Raw genomic sequence first — 22182 nt, forward strand, 5'->3', positions numbered from 1 at the left:
ATTATTTTGCGATGGTCTTGATTGATCCTTTTTTGTTTCTTCTCGATACCTCCAAGCGACGTTCTGTTCGTCACAAAATCACCCATCATGCAGCGAATAACCCCGAGGTTGCGGCGAGACACAATGGCGCGTTATGTCGCCAATGTATCAGTCAGAAGACGATTCGCAACTCAACAGGCCCCTTCATCGGTATGTACACGGCTTTTTGATTTATTACGTGGTGCTGACAAGTCGCGTTGACGTACAGCTATTCGGTGTTGACTACGCCCGGCAAATCAGCAACCTCGAGATTGCAAAACAAGGCTCCAAGCGACCCCTAACGTTAACCGAGAAATTACTGTACTCCCACTTGATAACTTCTGATAGGAACACCTGGGACGTGGAGCGCATTGAACGTGGCAAGACAGTCCTCGAACTTCGGCCGGACCGCGTAGCTTGTCATGATGCAACAGCGACCATGGCCTTGCTGCAGTTCATTAGTGCAGGCCTTCCACGAGTAGCAATCCCAACAACGGTACATAGCGACCATTTGATCATATCCGAGAAAGGGGCCGATGAGGATATGCGACGTGCGCTGGGTGAACATGCTGAAGTCTACGACTTTCTCAGCAGCGCATCCCGCAAATACGGTATCGGTTTCTGGAAGCCAGGCTCGGGCATCATACACACCGTCATTTTCGAGAACTATGGAATGTAAGCGATGGCTTGAAAACATGTTCAAGAAGGACTTGTGACTGACTAGCCTTGGTGCAGACCTGGAGGCCTTATTATCGGCACTGACTCTCACACACCGAACGCGGGCGGGCTGGGTATGCTAGGGATCGGAGTGGGCGGCGCAGACGCAGTTGATGCGATGTCAGGGATGCCTTGGGAACTTGTCGCCCCGAAAGTGGTGGGGGTACGTTTGACGGGACAACTGCAAGGCTGGACATCAACCAAGGATATCATCTGCAAACTTGCAGGTCTCTTAACCGTCTCTGGCGGCAAAGGTCGGGTTATTGAGTTTTTTGGCCCGGGGTCCCAGACACTGGGAGCGACAGCTATGGCGACTATCTGTAACATGTCTGCGGAGATCGGCTCGATATCGTGTATCTTCCCATACAACGACGCGATGGGCCGATATCTTGAGGCAACACAACGAGGGCATGTTATCGCAAAAGCGCAGGATGTGAGAAGTGCGCTCCTCACAGCCGACGAAGGTGCCGACAGCTACTACGATCAAATCATCGAGATCGATCTCAGTTCGTTGGAGCCGCATGTTAATGGTCCATACACTCCCGACCTCGCCCATCCAATTTCGCAGTTCAAGACCGCCTTTGCGGGTGAAGATTGGCCCGTGAACCTCAGTCATGCAATGGTCGGTAGCTGTACCAATAGTTCCTATGAAGACTTGGACAAAACTCGCCAGATTGTAGCCCAGGCTCGGGCAGCTGGCTTCACGAAGTTCCCTACACCCTTTATGGTCACCCCCGGTAGTGAACGGATTCGAGCAACGGCCGAGGCCGATGGTATACTCGGCGAACTGCGGGACGCTGGTGCCGTTGTTCTGAGCAGCTCTTGTGGTCCATGTGTTGGATCTTGGGATCGCAAGGACGTCGATGTTCGAGGGAAGGAGAAGAACTCTGTGGTCTCCAGCTTTAACCGGAATTTTGTGGGCCGCCATGATAGCAACCCGGCCACTCATTCGTTTGTGACATCACCCGAACTGGTAGCTGCATTTGCATATGCAGGCCGCCTGGATTTCAATCCATTGACAGACACAGTCAGCGTACCCGGCGAATCCGCCAAAGAACTGCAATTCCGCCCTCCTGTCAACCAGGAGCTCCCTTCCCGTTTTGAAGCAGGACTGGACAGCTTCCAGGAGCCCTCGTCCCATGGAAGTGACCTACCTGTTGATATTCGGACAGGGTCTGACCGGCTGCAACTCCTAGAACCATTTCCTGTCTGGCAGCCTGGATGTGCTGATGATATGGAGCTCCTGGTCAAGGTGAAGGGCAAATGCACAACTGACCACATCTCGCCTGCCGGACCATGGTACAAATACAGAGGTCATCTCGAAAACATCAGCAACAACATGCTCACCACCGCTACGAACGCGTTTCTTGAACAAGGAAATCCTACTTTGCTTGGTCATACACGGCATCCAATCACTAAGGGTGTGCAAGTTGTTCCCCAAGTGGCACGAGACTTGAAGCGCCAGGGTGTGCGGTGGTGTATCGTAGGAGACAACAACTATGGCGAAGGCAGCTCACGCGAACACGCGGCCCTTGAGCCCCGCTACCTAGGAGGGTTGGCTGTCATTGCACGTTCATTTGCCCGCATCCACGAAACAAACCTCAAGAAACAGGGCATGCTTCCATTGACGTTTGCTGATCCCGCCATATATGACCGTATTTTAGAAGGTGATCGAATCACGTTGGTGGGTGTGGAAGAAGGTGAGTTGAAGCCTGGTTCCATCGTGAAAATGCGAGTCAAAACAAGCGCTGGCGAGTCCTGGGAGACCGACTTGTCGCACAGCTATCACAGCGGCCAGATCCCATGGCTCCGCGCTGGTAGCGCCCTCAATCACATTAAAGCCACAGCTCTAGCTCCATGAAGAATCCTACAAGCGTTCACTAGTCGATCACTTTCTCCACTATCCTGTGTGCGGTCCCTCCATTGCGTTGATTTCATGTAATGCTCGTACTCCGATTCGCCTGGAATAGCCCAGCACGACCCCCCGGGGTGCTCCGGGACCTGTCTCTCCGCATTTTATCCTCCCCACAACATCAGACAATTCCTTGACAGACGGTTAACCGGTTAAGGCGTCTTCAAACGATGGAAGGGCGTATTTACGGCCATGGCCTATTTCCCTATAAAAGGCACGGGCAACTTGCTCGGTTGACTGGATAAAACTGAAATCCTGATTGACAACACTTTCGAAATCTAGTACCCCATTGTCAGTTGTTGAAAGCGTGAACATGCCAGCAGCAGGTGGTGGTATTGACCGGAACGCCCTGCAAAAGTTGCCCAAAGCCGCCTTTGGACCATACATCTGGTCGGCAGCCATATGGGCATCCTACTGTGGTGGTCTCCATGGCTTTAACACGGCCAATATATCCGGGGCTATGAGTCTTGACCCTTTCGTTCGTGACTTTGGTTGGACGCACCTGTCTGATGCCCAGGTCTCGAATAACTCCGGCTGGACGGTTTCGTCAATGCTCCTTGTACGTGGCCTTGGCTTCCTTTTCCCCTCCTCTACTAACATGCTATCTTCGTGTAGGGCCAAACCGCCGGTGTCATGATGTCAGGGCCCCTGGGCGAACGTCGTGGCCGCAAGCCAGTCATTCTCGCCAGCGCTATCCTATACACCATTGGAGCCATTTTGATGGCAGCCAACGTTGGCTCTTTCGCTGAATTGCTCGTTGGCCGTGTGCTCTCCGGACTGGGATCAGGCTTTGGAAGGACCGCTGGACCGGTCTATATCTCGGAAATGGCACCCCGTGAACTGCGAGGAATGATGACGACGTTCTACAACATCAATATCATGGGCGGGATGGCTGGCAGCTACTGGATCAATTATGCCTCGCTTGAAGTGATTCCCTCAAGCTCCAGTTGGCAGTGGAGGACAACCCTGGTGCTGCAGCTGATTCCATCGATCGCCTTGTTCCTCGGGTTTCCATTCTTCTCAGAGAGCCCCCGGTATCTCTTGATGCGCGGCCGAGTTGACGCTGCGAAACAGAGCCTTTCGAGGCTTCGTGGTGGCTTAGACGAGACCGATCCATACGTGGCTCGGGAATACGCGGAGCTGCAGAGCATGGCTGAAGTCGACTCGGAGAACAAGCGCAGCCTCGATGCACTCAAGTCTCTGACCAAACAGTGTCTTCAAGACTCATCCACTCGTCACCTCCTTCTCTTCGTGCTGCTCATCCAAACTTTTTTCATTATGTCTGGTGGAAACTCCATCACCTATTACGCTCCCACCATACTTGAATCAATTGGACTCGACTCTACGCAAGTCCTTCTGTTCACGGCTGTGTATGGCTTGATCAAGGTTGTATCTGTCTTCCTGTATGCATTTTACCTGACAGATCGCTTCGGTCGTCGTCCCCTTCTTCTGATAGGATCAACAACCAACACCTTGTGCCTCATCTATTTCGCCGCCTTCCTCGGCGTTGCAAATGTCTCCAGCGCAGCGTCACCCTCTCCTGCAGCCTGGGTCGGCATCGTGGCCATCTGCATATTTGCAATTGGCTACGGATTCGGTTGGGCGTCCGTATTCTCTCTGACGGCGTCTGAAATCTGCCCAACCCATCTACGAGGCCCAATCGTTGCTATCACCTTTACTTACCAAAACCTGCTAAACTTCGGCATCTCACGGGAGTTCCCGAACATGACCCACGATATGCACGCCTGGGGGCCGTTTGCACTATTTTCTGCTTTTACGGGTTGTGCGACTGTTTGGGTTTTCTTTGCATTTCCTGAGTGCAAGGGCAGGAGCATGGAGAGCGTTAGTGAGATCTTTACGCTGCCGTGGTATCGGACAGGATACAGCAAGGTATCGGATGGGGCTGGGGCTGCGGCAGATGACAGGGATTTGGAGAAAGAAGCGATCAGCATGCACGAGGAGAACGCCGTAAAGTCTTAATTTTCTCGCGGGTCTTTCAACTCTTAGCAACTTAGCATCCTCAAAGACCATGGCCCAGTGCTCCATTCATGGTCTCGCTTCTCTACGAAGCCATGCACAGCTACATCAGGCGTAAACTTGTTTTGCATTGCATTGAACTGAAATGAATGAATCGAATTGCAAAGCCATTGGGACCGTCTTTGTCTCAGCCGCGTGGGGGCGATCGGCCTCGCATAACATTATGCGCCTCCATTAAAACTACTTTGGCCCTCTGACAACTATTCTTCTTCTTTCTCTTCTCTTTCCTAAACACTTTACTTCGAATAATAGATTATGGATCATCCACGGCCCCTACGCAGTTGCAGTCTCTGCCGGCAGCGCAAGATCAAATGCGGCCGCCAACAACCCTGCTCCAACTGCGTCAGACTGGAGTCGCACTGTGTATACCCAGCAGGATATGGACGCGCCCCCAAACGACCTCGCAAAGCATTTGAAGCACGACTCCTGGCCCAGTTGTCCCAGCTAGAGATGGCTGTCAAGTGCATGGAAGGGCAGTCGACCGACGCAGGTTCCAATACTGCATCGCAAGACAGCTCCCCTGGGCACAACCCAGAGATGCATCAGCAATTTGGGCGGCTGGTCATCGACGACATGCAGAGTTGTTATGTGAGCAGTGCCCCGTGGGCCCAACTAGGCGACGAGATTGAGGAGCTCCGCGATTTGCTGCATCATCCTGCCTCCGACGATGAGGACGCGCAGTCTGTCTCTACGCTACACGGCCCTGGGAGCAACGGAGCCATCTTGGGTTATCGAGCACTGGCGCATTCGCTACATGCCTACCATCCTCCCATATCACAAGCCGTTCTCTTGTTCGATATTTTCAGACAAAACGTGTCCCCGCTGATACGGATCTTCCACACGTCTACACTGGACAGATTATTTTGGGATGCGATTGCCTCAATGGATAGCCTGGACAAGAATATTGAAGCCCTGCTGTTCGCGATATACTACGCAGCAGTCATCAGCCTGGACCCGGAAGAATGCATCAGCATGTTTGGGATCCCGAGGATCGCACTCCTTGAGACATACCGATTCGCAACCGAGCAGGCCACAGCCCGTGCAGATCTCCTGAACACGCAAAACTTCATCCTCCTCCAAGCAACAGTCGTCTTCCTCACGGCCCTCCGCAACGAAGATGACTCCCGCACAGTATGGTCTCTCACAGCCCTGGTTTAGCACATCGCCCAGGCCATGGGCCTCCATCGCGATGGCGAAGCCTTCGGACTGAGACCCCTAGAAACCGAACTACGAAGGCGCCTCTGGTGGCATATTTGTCTATTGGATAATCGCTCAACAGACTACCACGGCAGCGAGCCCATCATGCACGAACACGTCTTCGACACGAAGATGCCACTGAACATCAACGACACCGATATAAGCGCTGACATGACCCAACCGCCGCCTGAGCGTGACGAAGCCACAGAAATGACCCTCTGCCTGATCAGGTGTCATTCTATGCGTGTAATCTGGAAAGTCGGCTATAAGCCCCGTCAGCAGAAACCAGAGTCCGAATCAACAGACAATGGTCCAGACTCACTCGATCGAGACGCCCTCGCCAGTGAACTCGAACACCGCCTGCAAGAAAAATTCCTCCGCCACTGCGACGCAACCATCCCCTTTTTCCGCCTGGTACTGATGGTAGCACGGGTAATAACCCGCCGAATGTGGATGGCCGTCCTCTGCGCTCGCAGTCTCAACTCCCCTGAAATCCGGAACCGGCTCTTCGCCGACTCCATCGAAGTGCTCGAGCTCTCGAACAAACTCCTCACAGAAAAAGATACAAAAAAGTGGGCGTGGCACTCGAAGACACATATCCAATGGTACTCGGTTGCGTTTCTGTTAGCGGAGCTTTGTCGACGGCCGCCGAGCATGGAGTGTGATCATGCCTGGGACTGCGTGAATGCGGTTTATGAACGGTGGAATATTATGGAGAGTGAGAAGCGTGGGACGCTGTGGCGGCCTATAAGGAGGTTGATGGCGAGAGCAAGGTATGTACGGGAGGTTCAGAAGGCGCAGAAGAGGACTACGGCTGCTTCGGGGGTGGCAACGGGTCAGGTTTGGGGAGCAGCGGGTGAATCGGGAGCGCCGTCTCAGAATACACAGGGCATGGGAATTACAGATACAGCGGTATTGGAGTCACAAGCGCAAGCGCAAAATTCGGCGCCGGAGTATAATCCACTAATGGAAATACCGCCTGTAAATGCCACTGGGCTGCTTGATGCCTCTGTCATGGATATCTTTGGCTTCTTTTCTGAGACGAGCGAATTCCCGGGGTATATTCCTGATATGGGTACTCTACCCGTGTGACAGACAGGCATGGAGAGAGATGGTATAGACATTATGCTTCGCTATGCTAGACAAAACTTCTAGAGTTGAGATATATACTTCATGAGTCGTAAGGTGTCGTATCACGCATTATATATACTTCACCCACAAGCACAGCACACCCGACAGCCATGGAGATCGCAATAATCGGCATATTGACCATAGCAAAATCCAGGCTCCGAACTCTGATATGTTTGCGGGCAAGAATGTCGCGCCAAAGCAGGCCTGCTAGGGATGCGCTAAAGGCCGTACTGAAGGCTCCGTAGTTGACCCCAAGTGCCATACTGTAGACTGTCGCCCAGAATGTACGGTCGCTGATGGGGATTTCGTTCGCTCGGTGGATGGCTTGCCAGGTTTGTATTACGCGGGAGAGAAGGATTGTCGTGCCGATGTTGGTTCCGGCGAACTGGAAGAGGTTAGTTTTTGAGGGCTGCGTTACCATATTCCGTGGGTGAAATACTCACATTGCAGAGTATGACCGAGACAAAGCCCATTCCACCGATGGCCCCGATTGTGCCGGTCCGGTTCACCCAGTGGTCCCACCCGTAAGCAAAGACTTCGATCCATCCCTTGGTGACCAGGGCCTGCACAAGGATAAACATTGTAAAGGCGAACGGAACCAGCGGGAAGGGCATATGTGAGACTACGGCTGTCACAGTGGGAAAGGTCTCTTGCATCCACCGATAGACCTTGAGGGCCGTAGATTCCAGTGTAAATTTCTTTGGTTGACCGTCAGTTGGATGTTGCGGGGTTGATAATTGTGGTGGCGCTTCTTGTGGACTGCTGTTCGGGATGGGCGATAGAGAGCTTACGTTTGAGAGGCCTAGTCCCTGCTTTTCGTCTACAGGAATGGTTCCACTCGGAGGCGGCTGAGCTGAAGCGGTCGGAGGAGATGCACGGTGGTCGGACACATCAGGCGTAGGGATTGCCAGAGCACCCGTCGACTCAGGCTTCAAGCTTTCCCGGGCCACCTCCTCGTCTTGAAGAGCCCGCTCAGCTGTTGTACGTTCCACTTCCTCTCGGCCCTTGCGCGCAATATCGCGCGTATCGTGCCGATGATGCCATCCATATGCAAGATCCCAACAGAATTGAACAAAGGCCGCCGGCAGAGTAACCCAGAAGACAGGATGTGTATGTCCCTGACTAGCCGCATTGAGTGCCAGCACGGTGATCAGAGTCGCGGCCATGATGACGCCGCCAAACGCTGCCCCGCGTTTATCAAGGAATGGATTGAGGATTTCCTCAAGCGACAACAGCTGATCTTCTTTGCCACTCTTCGCTGCCTCCTTTTCCTGCTCTTCGGCATTGCCGCGCGCATTCGGGATGTTGGGATTGACTGGTTTTCTGGCCTTTACTTCATCCGGAAGCTCATGCATTTCGATCGACAACGGTACCAACGATTCATCGGCGAATATGATATATAACAGGAAAGGGAACAACACGATAGCGGTGATGATGACCGGAACAATGATATTCGCAGTGTAGTCGATGAACTTGATCTGGAATGCGCTTGTCAGAACGAGGTTCGTTGGATTGGACGTGACCAAGATGGCAGATGCGATGTTCGCGACAGCAAATTGAGTATAGATCCAAGCCCGGGGGTGCACTATGTTGCTCGAGACGCGGGTCATGTACGCAAGAAAGGCGGTCCCAGAAAGGATAATGGGATCGTTGCCGATGAAGCTACCCAAGAGAAAGAAGAAGGCGTAAAGATAGAAGAACAACCGATGTCCCACTTTGCCGCCCTTTTGTAGCACTTTGAAAGCGAGCCAGCGAATAAGTCCTGAGGCATCGATGGAGATAGCAATGTAGGCAAGAGTAAGGAAGAAGATCATGATATCGAATGGAGAAATGTTGTCCGCCTCGACAATTCCATCATGGACCTCCTTGCGCCCAATGGCCACAATCGCCAGTAGAAACAAGTCCGCAATCAAGGGCGCTGTCACAAAGTTGAAGGGGAAGTTGAAGCGCACGAAACGGCCAGCACTGGAATCTTGTTCGCGGGGTTCGATTATTCTCAGGGCGCTGAGACCACGCAGGGCGGCACTGACGAAGGGACGAGGAATATATACGGGGATATGGAAGGGAAATAGGACGACAACGTCTAGAAAACAGTGACGATTAGACAATGCGGTGCCCAAGATATGTGCCATGGAGACTCACTGGCCAGGACGAACACAACCAAGGTAATGATTGAACGCCAATCCTTGATGCGGTCTGTATCGAGATTTTCCGCCATCTCAGTTCTCTCTTTGTGTCAAAATGGGAGCGGTGCCGTGTAGCTAGGTATAGGTATGGGTGCGACCAGATATTCTCTGTATGGCCTAAGCCCGGCCTGTTCCTCCACTCGTGTCACTTTGCGGCTGGCTCTCTCAAGTCCCGAGATACCCCAAGGTCAATGTCCGCTGGCAGTCTGAATCGAATACGTCTCGAAGTCAAGAAGCTGGTATAGATCCATAGAGGAACACTCAGGACGTCGGTCGTTCGGCTTCCCGGGGAGCTCGTGTTTGCTGGGCGGTGCGCAGCGCGATCAGGATATGCATATTCCGGTATGGACGTTCACCGCTTCGACAGGGCGGGGGCGCAGGGAAAGAACAAGTTCATGATCTCAGCCGCGTCATTGGAATGGATCAGCAGAAGAATCAGGCCGGCGGTGATTCTGGAGAGTGTGGAGGAGGGGAAGCGAACGGGCGCAGCAAGACGAACTGCGCCTCAGTCGGGCACCCTGAACTAGTCTATATCAGGTATAGTCTGCTATCACGGACCCCCTCCTCCTTCCCCAAACAATGTTCACGTCTCCATCCTTCCTTCTGACCACTCTGCGCCTCTGCTTTGCCCGAGCCCATTTACCCCCTCAAATGGCTTACCAGAATGGTAAGCTCGTTCAGGAAAGGTGTCAGGCGAGCACCCAGCACGCCTCGAACTCAATTTGGTCTCCATGAAAGACGATCGCTGCAGGGCCTCTCCCTAGCAAAGGATGACGATGCGGCTCTTACTGGGTCGCTTGACACCTCAGGGTCCTTCGTATATTGCACGAGGCCCATGCCCTCTTTTAGTTGGCTGCCCCGTCCTTTTCCGCAGCATATATACATCTTTCTGCGGCCAGGCGTTCCTCAACCCACGTTTTCCCCGTTGAAACCAGGACTCATGCGTAAGATTGTACCCCTAGCGTACCTCCTTACGCCCATGGCAGACGGTTAACGAGTAATGCCGCCTCTTTCTTTTGCTCCCTTGCCTGCTCATGTTTCCCGAGCTATCCCTACCAGCAATTCTACCGATATCGGTCTTGACGTCGTCTGTGCGTGGCCAGTATCCGGCCAATACGGACCTGGGACAAGGGTCTTGTGCGTGAATCATACCACCTTTTCTTTTGTCACCAGTCGCTCCCAGAGCTAACGTGTTTTCCGAAGGTACTACGTCCTCATCGCCACCTGCGTCTTTGCTCGAAAAGAAGAATGGCTGAGAAATGCCTGTCTGGCTGGTGCCTTGCTATTTCCGGCCATCGCCGCTCTTCACGGCATTGTGCTTGCTGCAATACATGTCGATGGCGCGATTGATATGGATGTCTATGGCGCCTTTCAACTGTGCTCCATAGGAATTCTCACTGCCCCGCTTACTGCGAGGATGTCCGAAACCTATTTCAAAGATCCTCGTCGGAATATTATATTCTTGTGGACAGGTCTTGTTCTTGCAGGTGAGGCATTGAAAAGGTTCAGGCATTAGACTCAACCTGCTGACAATCGATTTAGGGTTGCTGAGCATCACAGTTGAATTATTTCGGGTGAAGCCCTCGGCATGTAGCCAAGATGACCACGGACATGTAATCCTCTCGGATATCTCTCGCTTCCCTTACGAGGAAGCCGGTTGTGACCTCCGCTGTTCGACCGAAGAGGGTCCTTTCTCCCCAATACGCGTCGGTTCTACCAACGAGATCTATGTTATCCCATCACCCAACAAGCTTACATTCGGCACTGTTACACTGCTGGCAGCGGGCTGCTGTGTCCCTGCCATTGTCTCGCTTATCTATTTCTGGACTTTGATTCTGCAGGATACGTGGAACAAGCGCGTACGAGGCGTAACCGAGTCTGACCCGCGGGATGAGCCTATTGACGGAACAAATGGAGCCACTGTGGGAAGGATGATGCACATCAATGGCTTAGTGCGAATGGTTCTCAGCACGGTAGAAGCTCCGGTCTTTGCTGGCGCAGTGCTGGCAATTCTCATTTTGGGCGAAAAGAATTTCTTCAGCCGCCCAGTTGACTACGGGACCGAACCCATAGCAAGCATAGGTCAATGGGCGCCCCTTGTAGGCGCTGGCTTTGCCATATTCGGCTCGTTGTATCTTTATCTCACGGAGGAAGACGCAAAGCCTCCCCGAAAGTGCGAATGCTCTTGCCATGAGAACGGAAACTCTCCAACCAATCAAACCATGAAGCCGTCTTCCTCCCCTGTGGTCAATGAACCAAGGATGGCGGAAATGGCGGAGACAACCAGCCCTGAAATTGCTCATCTACGGCCCACTCGTCGCGAGACCACGGATGTTGGCAACAGGCGTGGGATTAACCGAGCACTCATGCGACTGGCAACCACTATCAGTATCGCCGCCCATGAACGCCTCAACGATTATGAATTCAAGCAAGGCCCTGCCCTGGACTTCCCAGAAATACCGGCAGAAGAGCAGCGAAGTAGAATGCTTCCACGCATACGTGATCAGTATAATCCCAAGCGAGACTCCGATGGTAATGTCACTCTTTCGCGTACAGGTTCAAATATCAGTATGGCCTCATGGAGGGATGGTGACCGGAGTTCTACCACTTCTCAATGCATATCTCCACGCTCATCACGTCATTCTATGCGATCCCGTTCACCATCGCCTTTACCATCATCTTCTCGTCGGCCCGACGAAGCTGGCATTTTGGAGCTGCCCAGACTCCCTTCGTCAACATCGAGTGAGCCTTCCACTTTCCAACCTCGTAAACGTCAAAATACGCTCGAAGTGCCTCCTCATCACGGCTCGGGGCCTATAAGACGTAGCCCTTCAGTCTCATCTGTGTCTACTTCGAGCTTCACTATACCCGGCAACCCGGCTTCACCGACCATCGTGGTTTCGGCCGATGGCGACTTTCCCGTGGCCCAGAGGTGTGATACGCATCCAGCTGGGCACAGTGAGTCCTCGGAAACAGATGAGAACGACTCCACTGTTTCATTGCGGTATGGACGTCGATTTACGTCGTAGATAGTTCAAGGCGATATCAGAAATGGCTACCTCTACATCCCATCGTCGCAGGATACGGAAGTGACGCTATCTTTCAAGCTCGCTTCGCAGAAGGTCTATCCAAACCCAGCAACTGAGAAAGATCAAATCTGCATCATGCGGGGGCCGTTAGTTTACTGTATCGAGGTTGTGGATAACGACTTGAACATTGACCAAGTTGCTCTGATAGACGGCTCTGTGAGCGATGATGGAGCCATCGACATCGCAGGAGTGAAGGGTGTTATCCCAGTCAAAGCCACTGGGAGAGAGTTGACTGCAGGACAGAACGAACTGTATGCATCGCGGCCATGGGAGTACGGCGAAAAGAAAGACTTGCTTTATATGCCATACTTCTTGCCGGTGAACAGAAGCGGGAGAGGTGGCATGACAGTTTGGGTCAGGCGCCTAGCGCAATGATATAGAAATCGACGGAGCTTGGTAGGCCGGGATAGCCTGATTCAATCTAAGCACGCTTTCTTAAGATTTTTGGTGTCAGCAGTAGGAAATCCGTGCTATAGCCCCAACCATAAATCGGAAGGAGGTGTGTCCGTATTCAGGTTTCGCGATATTGAGTCATAGACGCCATCGCTATACCTTTCGGATACGTGAGCATCGTAGCGGTTCAGGAACTAGATCATCCATCGATCCATGTCAAAGTTCTGTTGTGTAACATTCTTTTGGCAGACGCGGTAGAATGCTCGTAAGCGAGCCATGGACAGCTCCACCAGTGACCAATACTTCCGGAATTGGAGTAGCATGATGAAAGTTTGCTCTAGTAGCTTTTTGGCCGTTGCGATGCTATTCTCATCTGTATCGAGCTTCATGGTCAGTGCCGCCCTCTGTTGAGGTCGTTTCTTGTTGACGAATTGATGGTAGAGCATCTGACATTGGTGGTGGAAATTCAGCTGTAGGATCGTGAATTCGCGGCCCAACCCTCATATAATGCTCCCGGTTCTCGGAAGTTTGTTCAAGGTGACTCGGTAGGTTTTGGAAATACCTATCAATATGCTACGATATTTCTCTTACTCGCCGTCGAGTATCGTCTTCCTCAACTGTGTTTTAGACAACACATCATTGAGTCGCATAACCTGATCGCGAAAATTCTGACAGTGGAAGCATCCAGGTCCCCAGGCCACAGTGCGGGGTCCAATTGCAGCGATCCGCGTTTCCGAGTATTGATCTGGCTTGTCGTATGGCTTCATATTTTTATAGGTCTGCTCTTCCAAAGGCCGCTGGTAATCAGGGCTAGCCGTAAGCTGCTTCGGGACCAGGGCTCGTGCTGCCTGCCAATTCTCTATCATCCACATTCCCCAGAAGACTGCAATAATCCATTAGCCCACGCTTGGCGAATCTGAAACTCGCAAAATTACGGCGGATCTCAACTTCACGCTGTATTGGGTCGACACTCAGACGCTCGGGTAAGTGCAACATTTGCACCATGCAAATTGCCTGTGCAGTTAGTAGCGCCTCTTGAGCCGCATCCCCTTCAGCAAGAGCTACAGATGACAGTAGAATGCTGCCTTGTAAAGAGGTCAAATTGATTAGCTCCGTCCGAGCATTGAATGAGCGAATAGCTACCTTGGATCACTGCTGAGCTCTATTCCACGAGTGGACATCTCCAAAGTAGGGATTGGGGGAGAAGCTAACCGCAAGAAGGTGCCAGACGCCAGCAGTATCTTCAAAGAAACGGGCAAATATCAGCTCACCGAGCCATGAGAGCAGTCATTCCAGGTACAGTAAACTCAGGAACCCGACTCGCGCGATGTGCGGTAATGAAAGTGGTACGGTGAAACAGAAGCAGTTGCTTCTCGTCGATAAGGTCAAAGTAGAGGTCGACAAGCTCATTTCATACAATTTGAGGAGGAAGTGCAGAAGCGAATTGAGGCTCTCTGGAAGAACGTGCAATTCTCGGGCTCGTCTCGCGGCCTGCTACAGGACGGGGAAGAGGAATCCGGCCGGTGACTCTGTCACTCTCGGGGTGCCTCGGTGAATCGTCAGCTAGGTCGCACTTCCATCGTGTGTTTGAACATGATGTGCACTGCTTTTTTCGAGAACTAGCTGGGTCAGCAGTGTTCCGCCAACTGAAGAGACAGAGTCTGTGCACTATCTGAGTACACGTACCGACACTGAGTGCAGGAGGAAGCCGACCGCATCTTTATTACTATTCGTAAATGAATAAACACATATGGCGTGGGAATGGATTCTGGTCCTTTTTGATAGCAGTGGGGACCTAGTCTGGGGTTGGGAAGGAAAGCTGTTGGAGAAGCTCGTGGTAGAAGGAGCAACCCCGAGATTGGGAGGGGCTGCTCGGATGGGAATCAATAGGTAGTCATGCAACAGATGAGGTTGAAATTGGCAGTAAATGTCATGAATCCAGGTCATGTAGCTATCGCGGGCAATTGGCTCTATTTCTAGGTGATCGCTGCAGGTAAAATATTCTACCTCACGCAATACTGTCCGGCTGTGGTTTCCGCATGAATGGCAGCCTAGGCTTTGGCGGCCACTCGCTAGTATACTGACTCCAGTCGAAGGGCACCGAGAAACTATACCGACCCGATCCGACCCATGCCCCCTGCTCCTCTTGCTGTACTGTCAACTGCGTCTGAGAGGGCAAATTGACCAACGCACGCGAATTCGGCGGAACCAACAGCTCCAAGGTAAAGATATTCTCAGAAGGTTGAATGCGCCACTTGCATTCCAGCCGGCCATAGGGAGTTTCATAGGCGACCTCTGCAGACTCTAGATCCCCACCGGGGATTGGCCGCACCCTTATTTCCCTCCATCCAGGCGAGAGTGGGCTAACGCCCGCGACAGTGGTATGAAGCCAGTTGATGATCGAGCCAAAGGCGTAGTGGTTGAAGCTAGTCATTTCACCCGGGTTGATTGATCCATCCGGGAGCATGCTGTCCCAGCGTTCCCACATTGTCGTCGCACCCATGGTGATAGGGTACATCCACGACGGGCAGCGCTTCTCAAGTAGCATACGGTATGCCATCTGCGGATGGCCACCTTTGGTTAGAGCATGAGTAATGATAGGTGTTCCTGCAAAGCCAGTCGCGACGCGGAATTGCGCCAAACGCACGAGGTCTACCAGGCGAGTCGCTGCAGCTTCCTTCTGCTTCCAGGTGGCATGCAAGTCAAATGCGATGGCAAGACTTAGCGCAGTTTGACTGTCGCCTACAAGCAGACCAGACTGAGCAATGTATTTCTCCTGGAATGTAGCCTTCAATCGAGCGAGATCTTTGGTGAATCGTGCTGAATCCGCGGTTTCGCCCAAAACATCACTAATCTGCGATATCACGAACGTTATGTGAACTAAGAAAGCGTCTGCAACCAACGTGCCATTTGTTCGCGCATCACCCGGTTCCACAGGCGGTGCAGTCGGGTCAAGCCAATCGCCTAATTGCCATACTCGAGGGTCCCAAAGACCATCGGAACCTCGTTGTATACCGCGATCAATCCAGGCCAGCATGCTCGGGTATTGGCGGCGGAGTATATCAACATCACCATAGGACTTATACAACGACCACGGCCCAAGAATAACCACATCATCCCATTCTGCCTGCGGAGTCGGAGGCCAGAGTTCTTCAGAGATCACGTTTGGGACAACAAACGGTGGAACGCAGCCGTCCTTTCCTTCATTGAATTGCTCCGCAGCCACATCCTGGAGCCACTCGCCCAGCATACCGGCAGTATTGTAGAGGAAATTGGCCGAGGAACCGAATATCTGAATATCGCCGGTCCAACCCAAGCGCTCATCCCGCTGAGGACAATCGGTGGGAATGGAAACAAAGTTGCCACGCATGCTCCACAATGCATTCCCATGGAGTTTGTTAATCATAGAATGTGAGCACGAAAACCAGCCGGTCCGGGTCATGTCAGTGTGCAACACCTGCGCGGTCACATTGGCAAGCAGCGAGCCATCGCGCTTTTCGTCCCATCCGACAACCTGGACATATCGAAATCCGTGAAACGTATACTGGGGTGACCAATCTGTCAGGTGTGCTCCTGAGCAGATAATCTCATCGGTGCACTTGGCGATGCGCAGTGGCCGAGTCCCAAGCTCCCCATGTTCCAGCACTTCCGCATGAGTGAAGACAAGGCGAGTCCCGCTTGGCTTGTTAACCGAGTGAACGCGCAGTCGGCCGACAAGGTTTTGACCGAAGTCGAGGATGGTCTTTCCTGACGGTGTGCTTTGCACTGATATTGGTTTGATCTCTTCCGTGACGCGGACCGGAGGAGCATCGGGGGCGATCAGTGTAGCGTTGGATAAAGGAAGCTCGTCAACTGAGTTCCAATTCGAGGTGTCGAGAGCATTCTGTTTCCAGTTGGGGTCTTCCTCACGAGCATCGTAAGTCTCGCCATCGTAGAATTCGCTTTTCAAGATCGCGCTCGGTTGGCAAATCCATGTGCGATCCGTCACCAGCGAAAAGCGACCAGATTCGAGTTGGATCTCTAACTGAGCAATAGCAGCGATCTTATCGCCGTAGATCTTCCTGCGCCCGCCTTTGAAGCCCAGCCGTGTAGCATACCAGCCCTCTGCGACCTCAATAGCAATTGTATTTTCGCCATCCTGGTTCAGAAACGGCGCAACGTCCAGTGTCTGGTAGTTGAGTCGATAGCGGTAGCTCGTCCAACCAGGAGCCAAGCAGTGGTCGCTGACTTCACGGCCATTGATAAAGGCCCGATAAACCCCCAGGCTGGTAATATAGAGGCGTGCTCGTTCGATAGCTCCCTTGCCGGTGAGGTTAAATGACTTGCGAAACCGTACGGGGCGAAGTGGTCCATCGACAACTCTTTCTGTTAGCTCCGTGATAGGAAGCGCAGACCAGTCGTCTCTACTGAGCAGCGCGCACTCAACCACCGTCCAGGGCGACCAATCAGTAGGCTCCACCTCAGACTGGCCATCTCCGCGACCAAAGGCTCGAACTCGAACTCGAGCGCTTTCGCGGGATTTCAGCGGCGTACTAGGCCATGGAACCAGAACAGAGTTATCACTCTTCACGGAATATGTCTCTGGATATGAATTCAGGACACGCGTGACCTGGATCTCGTAGGCAGTCTGTTGCCAGTCACGGGGACAACCTTTCGGTGCCAGGAAGCGCCAAGAGAGTCGTGGAGTGGCTGTTCCTACCCCGAACCCCGTGGGATGTTGCTCGACTGCTGGGGACGCGAGCGATATCTGGCTGGCCATTGTCTGTATAATGGAGAGGATGATGAAGAGATCCAAGACAAGAAAGACAATGCCACATGCTGACGTCCTTATACTCTCCCTCGATTGACAGCAAGCCGGGCTAGGTTTCGCTCGGGGCGACAACACACCGAGAGATGCAGCATTGGAGAGTTAATGGACAGTCTCATTGGATTCGACGGAGTTGGAGACGAAGGGGTGTTGCGGAAATCTCACGAAGACCCAGGCGGCGTTCTCAAGCGCCGATTCGCTGATTCCCATCCTCTCCGCCTGGGGTCTTCTTCGTGGGGGGATCTTGAAGTCGGCTATCCTGCGGCACTTGAGGTAGACTATGACCTGAATACTTCCCCATGGGATCATGTTCTATGCATGGTTTGGGCGTTGGTTAGGACGAAGCGAGAAGTCTCTGCTGAGTTCTTTACGACTTCTTTCCGTGGTGTTCGGGCCGTTAGGAGGCCGGCTCGTCAAGTTCCCACAAGTATAAAGCCGATCCGTCCCTCCCCTGAATGTCGAAAGTGTCCAGACTGCCTTTTGCTACTGCACAATGGGTTCCTGTTACGTCGTTCTGATCGCTTGCGTCGTCTCCATTGGAGGTTTTGCATATGGTGTGGATTCAGGTCTGAACGTCGCCTGTTTCCCGGGTATTCCCAAAACTAACACGGCGTAGGAATCATCGCAACCACCTTGGGTCATGATACTTTCAATTATGCTATGCTCGGCCCTACTGGGACGAATGCACCATTGACAGGTACGAAGTGTTGCACTCGATTTTCGCGCATATCCTCAAACTGACTCTCGACTTAGGTGCCATCGTATCTCTCTATAATGTTGGTCAGGCTATCGGAACCTTTGGGGCTGGGTATTCAGCCAATCGATTCAGCAGACGTTGGACCATCTGTGGCAGTGGCATAATCGGTAAGTACACCCAGCGGCTGGTCATGATCTAAGCGGGCAGTCATTAATGCGTGTGTGATCTATAGCCATCATCGGAGCAGTCCTCCAATGCGCAGCCGTCAACGCCGGGATGATGATTGCAGGAAGGTTCCTCGCCGGTGTAGGATGCGGCATCATCCTCAGCATCGTCCCAGTATACATTGCGGAGGTATCTCCTCCCGATAAGAGAGGACTTATCGTGGGTCTGCAGGGGTTCATGATTTCCATCGGATTCTTCGCAGCGAACTGGGTAGGCTATGGAGGAGCTTTTGCGAGCGGTGATGCGCAATGGCGGATACCGTTGGCCATGCAGATTCCAGCACCACTCGCTATGGCTGTCGGATGTTGCTTCGTCCCCTATAGTCCAAGGTGGTGTACGTTTTCTCACCCCCCTGATGCTAGTCGTCCGCGCCCGCTAAGCCGGGAACAGTGGTCCAGCAGGAGCGATACGAGGAAGCTCGAGCCGTCTTACAGGTGATACATGACGGATCGGACAACGATAGTCGTGCGTTGCAAGAGCTTAGTGAGATCCGAAACCAAATCCAAGCCGAAGCTACCGCGATCACGAGTTTCCGACACGCCGTCACAAGCCTGCTGTCTCGTCGGTACCTGCACCGCACGTTGATGGCGTGTTTCCTGCTAGTCATGGGCCAGTTCAGCGGCTCGCAGGTGATTCAAAACTACCAAGGGACATTCTATGCGGCTGTTGGGTTTACCGGTAAGTCTTCGCTGTTGATCAGCGGCATTTACGGCATTATGGGCGTGCTGGGCCAGGTCATTTACCTCTTTTGCGCAGCAGACAAGTGGCCTCGGACGCGCACCCTTTGGGTGGGTTCTATATTCCTATCAGTGATGATTGCCGTTTGCATGGCCATGTCCGCGGCATACGGGCAGGAGGATAACCGTAATATGAGCGGAGCCAGAGCAGCGATTGCGATGATCTTCCTCTACTCGTGCGGGTATGCAGTGTTTTTCAACGCAACTATCTGGGTTGTCCCTTCAGAGCTGTTCCCGTTTTTCCTGCGATCAACCGGCATGGGCCTAGCTGTTTTCTCTAAGTCGGTTGCAGCTATCGTGCTATCGCAGATCACACCTACCGCAATGGAGAACATCGACTGGAGATATTACGCGCTGTTTATCGCTACCAACCTTGCTGCGGCCGTTGTCTATTTCGTCTGGCTTCCCGAGACCGGCGGGAGGACGTTGGAAGAAATAGCAGAACTGTTCGGAGACAGTGTCGTCAGAGGACCATTGGAAAAGGTCGACGATGAGCAAGCCGAACGTGCGCCTTCGCTCAAGAAAATTCCAAGCCATAGGGATCTGGAAAAAGTCACGTAGAGGATGGGTGATAGCGGGACACCGGACGTTGCGCGAAGCTGAGGCTGAAAAGGCCGGTGAAGCCAGATAGGAAGATGTCGTTTTAGTATATTGTGTCACAGGAATTTAAGTTGGAGTAACTTTGCTGCTGTCATATCGGCCATCCAAGAGCCAGCTCAGGGCGCTGTCTATGAGAGCTTCTTCTGTGATGTCCTGGTCATGAAGTAGTCGAGATAGATCATTCGACTGCGCAAATTCTTCCGGTGCCCCGCTTGTATCATTGCCCGCGCCTTGTTGGGACGTAAGAAATTCGATAGTAGGAAGAAGCGCAGGCGTAGCATTCCCGGGTCCGTTTTTGCGTCCGGCAGCCACGGGGGTTCCAGGTACAGTGGATTGAGCAGGAGCTTGTGGCCGTTCCGACAAAAGCGATGAGTGTTCTGTGAGGAAGCGCGCCATCCAATTATCAAGCACAAACGGATCAGACATTGAGTCTCTGCAGGAATTCTGAAACGTCCGCAAATGGATGGTCTAAGCATTGTATTAGAAAAGTCTCACACACGTTTCACGAGGAAACGTACATAATGTTCGACGATGGGCCAGTACGACTTGACTGTCATCAGGTACTGGAAATTAGAGACGAGACGCTGCCGCGTCATGGAAAGCTCTCGGAAATCATCGCTGAATAGCAGTGTATGGAGATGAACACAAGAGCTCACGACTCCAATGTGTCCGTAGATAAAGTATTCCAATTCGCAGTCCCTGATATTCTTGGAGTACTGCAGGATAGACGAAACCACAGATGCGCTGTCCTTGCATTTGATGGCTTGGTTGGGTCCTGATTTTCTGGCAGCTCTTGCATCCAAGAACGGAAAGAAGAGCATCTGCCTGAAGTGGAAGAATCCGATGTGCATCGCAAGATAAATTTGGCCGAGTCGTCTACCTGCGAGAAGCATGAGGTTCCCAAAGTCCCAGGCCAATTTGGGAGGCAGATTCTCCGCCCATTGATCCAGAGAAGCTTCCAGCTGGGCTGCTTGTGAGCGATACTCATCAAAAGAAACCATGTCGCGGCTCAACCGTCGCAGTAGAGTATTTATTCTGGCAAAGATACCAAGTGTCCGCGCCATTTGAGCCCACATGTCACAGCGGAGGGCATCTTGCACATTATTGACAGTCAACAGCTCCGCACTGGTACTGCGCCAAGTCGCATCATCGATTCTCGGTAGGAAATCCGGTCCTTTAGCCAAACTCTCCGGCTCCATGGCCATATCCCAGGCCGACCAATGGCTTGCGACGTGAATCGACAGCCAGCCCCGTCTGTACTCTTCTTGGTACACAGCATTTGAGTTGTCACTGCACGTCAACCGCTCGGCATGTAAACGAGCCAGTCCAATATAAATGTGCTTTCCATCAACATTACTCTCTCCGCTGAAGTAGTAGCCGATCAGGAGAAAGGCCTGGACCGTCTCCAGGCTCGGGGAGATCATGTACGGCTGGCAGAGACGAACCGCTTCCGCAGCATAGACCCGTCCACGGTCGCAAGGGGCAGTGTCATCGAAAACCGGGTTATCGGAAAATCTATTTTGGCGCTGTTATTACTCTGCGAGGGCCGAAGATTCTGTGCGCGTTCAAGGATTACCTCGCAGCCAGTGCACACATCGCGTAGATATGGATTATGGGCGCATTGCCATCACTGAGACGGCGCAGGAAGGTAGGCTCGTGAAATACCGTATGCGGAATATCGTGAATGAAGCGGAAATAGAGGTGGACGAGTTCAGTACATAGTTGTCGCGATGCCAGTCCTCCGAGCGTCTCCTCCGACTCGGACGCGTTTGCCCCATGGTTTTCGGCGGTCGGCGGAGGCCCATGATCAATTCGCCTGGGGCGCGAAACGACACTCAAACTGCAAGGCGTGGAAAGCGAATGGCATAGCTGACAGGCCTGTCCAATGGAGGTCGGGATGCAGCGACGTTTTCGAGAGCTACATATCAGACGCGTCTCAGTGTTTACTCCGCAGCAACGCGTAAGGCACTAGGCACTTACCGGCAAGTCACGCAGGCCCCGGCTCTCGGCCTTCTCGAATCGCTCGACATGACATGGACAGAAGTGTTCGTCTGATACCCGTGATACGATGCATCGGGATAGGAGGGATGAGGAGTGGTGCTGGAAGTGTGGAGTGGTCTCGTCTGTCGCGATGGGGATGGGGATGGGGATGGATCGATTGGATGGCTTCAAACGCGGGGAGCTGACTAATCACTACACTGTGAGGAGAGCCCAACAGAACATTCTCCTAGGCATTTCAATTGAGATTTCTGAAGGTCAAGCTGATATATTTGGGGATAGTTCAGTAGACCTTTCTTTCATCTTACTCCGCAGTTAATATTCTATAAGCGTCAATCTTGTGGATTGCCATTATTAGGACCTCAAGTGACTGATCTACCGAGTAGTATTCTTGGTGGTAGTGCAGTAGACACAAAGAGCCCTCCGAAATATATTTCT

General features: G+C 52.6%; 8 protein-coding genes across 8 annotated transcripts; 5 read left to right on the top strand and 3 right to left on the bottom strand.

Moving 5' to 3' along the window:
- Positions 1-123: 123 nt before the first annotated feature.
- BDV17DRAFT_293570 (uncharacterized protein) lies at positions 124-2596 on the top strand (the record flags this gene model as incomplete). The annotated part of the gene is made up of 3 exons (XM_073762643.1): positions 124-189; positions 248-693; positions 754-2596. The coding sequence occupies 3 exons, from the start codon at positions 124-126 to the stop codon at positions 2594-2596; spliced, it is 2355 nt and encodes a 784-aa protein (XP_073613189.1).
- Positions 2597-2694: 98 nt separating this feature from the next.
- BDV17DRAFT_299746 (sugar porter family MFS transporter) lies at positions 2695-4783 on the top strand. The gene is made up of 2 exons (XM_073763941.1): positions 2695-3206; positions 3263-4783. The coding sequence occupies exons 1-2, from the start codon at positions 2961-2963 to the stop codon at positions 4625-4627; spliced, it is 1611 nt and encodes a 536-aa protein (XP_073613190.1). The 5' UTR covers positions 2695-2960; the 3' UTR covers positions 4628-4783.
- A 156-nt stretch (positions 4784-4939) lies between these two features.
- BDV17DRAFT_283309 (Zn(II)2Cys6 transcription factor) lies at positions 4940-6973 on the top strand (the record flags this gene model as incomplete). Its single annotated transcript, XM_073760335.1, has 2 exons — positions 4940-5820; positions 5920-6973. The coding sequence occupies 2 exons, from the start codon at positions 4940-4942 to the stop codon at positions 6971-6973; spliced, it is 1935 nt and encodes a 644-aa protein (XP_073613191.1).
- A 39-nt stretch (positions 6974-7012) lies between these two features.
- On the bottom strand, positions 7013-9759 carry BDV17DRAFT_156208 (putative arsenite efflux transporter ArsB-like). Its single transcript, XM_073754557.1, has 3 exons — positions 9155-9759; positions 7456-9095; positions 7013-7397 (listed from the first exon to the last, which is right to left on the bottom strand). The coding sequence occupies exons 1-3, from the start codon at positions 9228-9230 to the stop codon at positions 7053-7055; spliced, it is 2061 nt and encodes a 686-aa protein (XP_073613192.1). The 5' UTR covers positions 9231-9759; the 3' UTR covers positions 7013-7052.
- Positions 9760-10002: 243 nt separating this feature from the next.
- Positions 10003-12551, top strand: BDV17DRAFT_156239 (uncharacterized protein). The gene is made up of 3 exons (XM_073754558.1): positions 10003-10335; positions 10402-10685; positions 10741-12551. The coding sequence occupies exons 1-3, from the start codon at positions 10199-10201 to the stop codon at positions 12225-12227; spliced, it is 1908 nt and encodes a 635-aa protein (XP_073613193.1). The 5' UTR covers positions 10003-10198; the 3' UTR covers positions 12228-12551.
- Positions 12552-12757: 206 nt separating this feature from the next.
- Positions 12758-17439, bottom strand: BDV17DRAFT_283312 (bacterial alpha-L-rhamnosidase-domain-containing protein; the record flags this gene model as incomplete). The annotated part of the gene is made up of 11 exons (XM_073760336.1): positions 12758-12874; positions 12917-13179; positions 13354-13563; positions 13616-13761; positions 13834-13887; positions 13952-14085; positions 14179-14299; positions 14795-15572; positions 15606-15644; positions 15675-15807; positions 15844-17439. 11 exons carry the CDS (start codon positions 17437-17439, stop codon positions 12758-12760), a joined length of 3591 nt encoding a protein of 1196 aa, XP_073613194.1.
- A 541-nt stretch (positions 17440-17980) lies between these two features.
- BDV17DRAFT_293576 (sugar porter family MFS transporter) lies at positions 17981-19707 on the top strand (the record flags this gene model as incomplete). The annotated part of the gene is made up of 5 exons (XM_073762644.1): positions 17981-18053; positions 18104-18184; positions 18241-18351; positions 18417-18743; positions 18800-19707. 5 exons carry the CDS (start codon positions 17981-17983, stop codon positions 19705-19707), a joined length of 1500 nt encoding a protein of 499 aa, XP_073613195.1.
- A 52-nt stretch (positions 19708-19759) lies between these two features.
- Positions 19760-21857, bottom strand: BDV17DRAFT_156298 (putative C6 transcription factor). The gene is made up of 4 exons (XM_073754559.1): positions 21727-21857; positions 21323-21664; positions 20265-21261; positions 19760-20214 (listed from the first exon to the last, which is right to left on the bottom strand). The coding sequence occupies exons 1-4, from the start codon at positions 21774-21776 to the stop codon at positions 19813-19815; spliced, it is 1791 nt and encodes a 596-aa protein (XP_073613196.1). The 5' UTR covers positions 21777-21857; the 3' UTR covers positions 19760-19812.
- Between the last annotated feature and the right edge of the window lie 325 nt (positions 21858-22182).

Source organism: Aspergillus undulatus, assembly GCF_047715775.1.
Source record: "Aspergillus undulatus strain CBS 261.88 unplaced genomic scaffold BDV17scaffold_43, whole genome shotgun sequence".
Taxonomy (NCBI): domain Eukaryota; kingdom Fungi; phylum Ascomycota; class Eurotiomycetes; order Eurotiales; family Aspergillaceae; genus Aspergillus; species Aspergillus undulatus.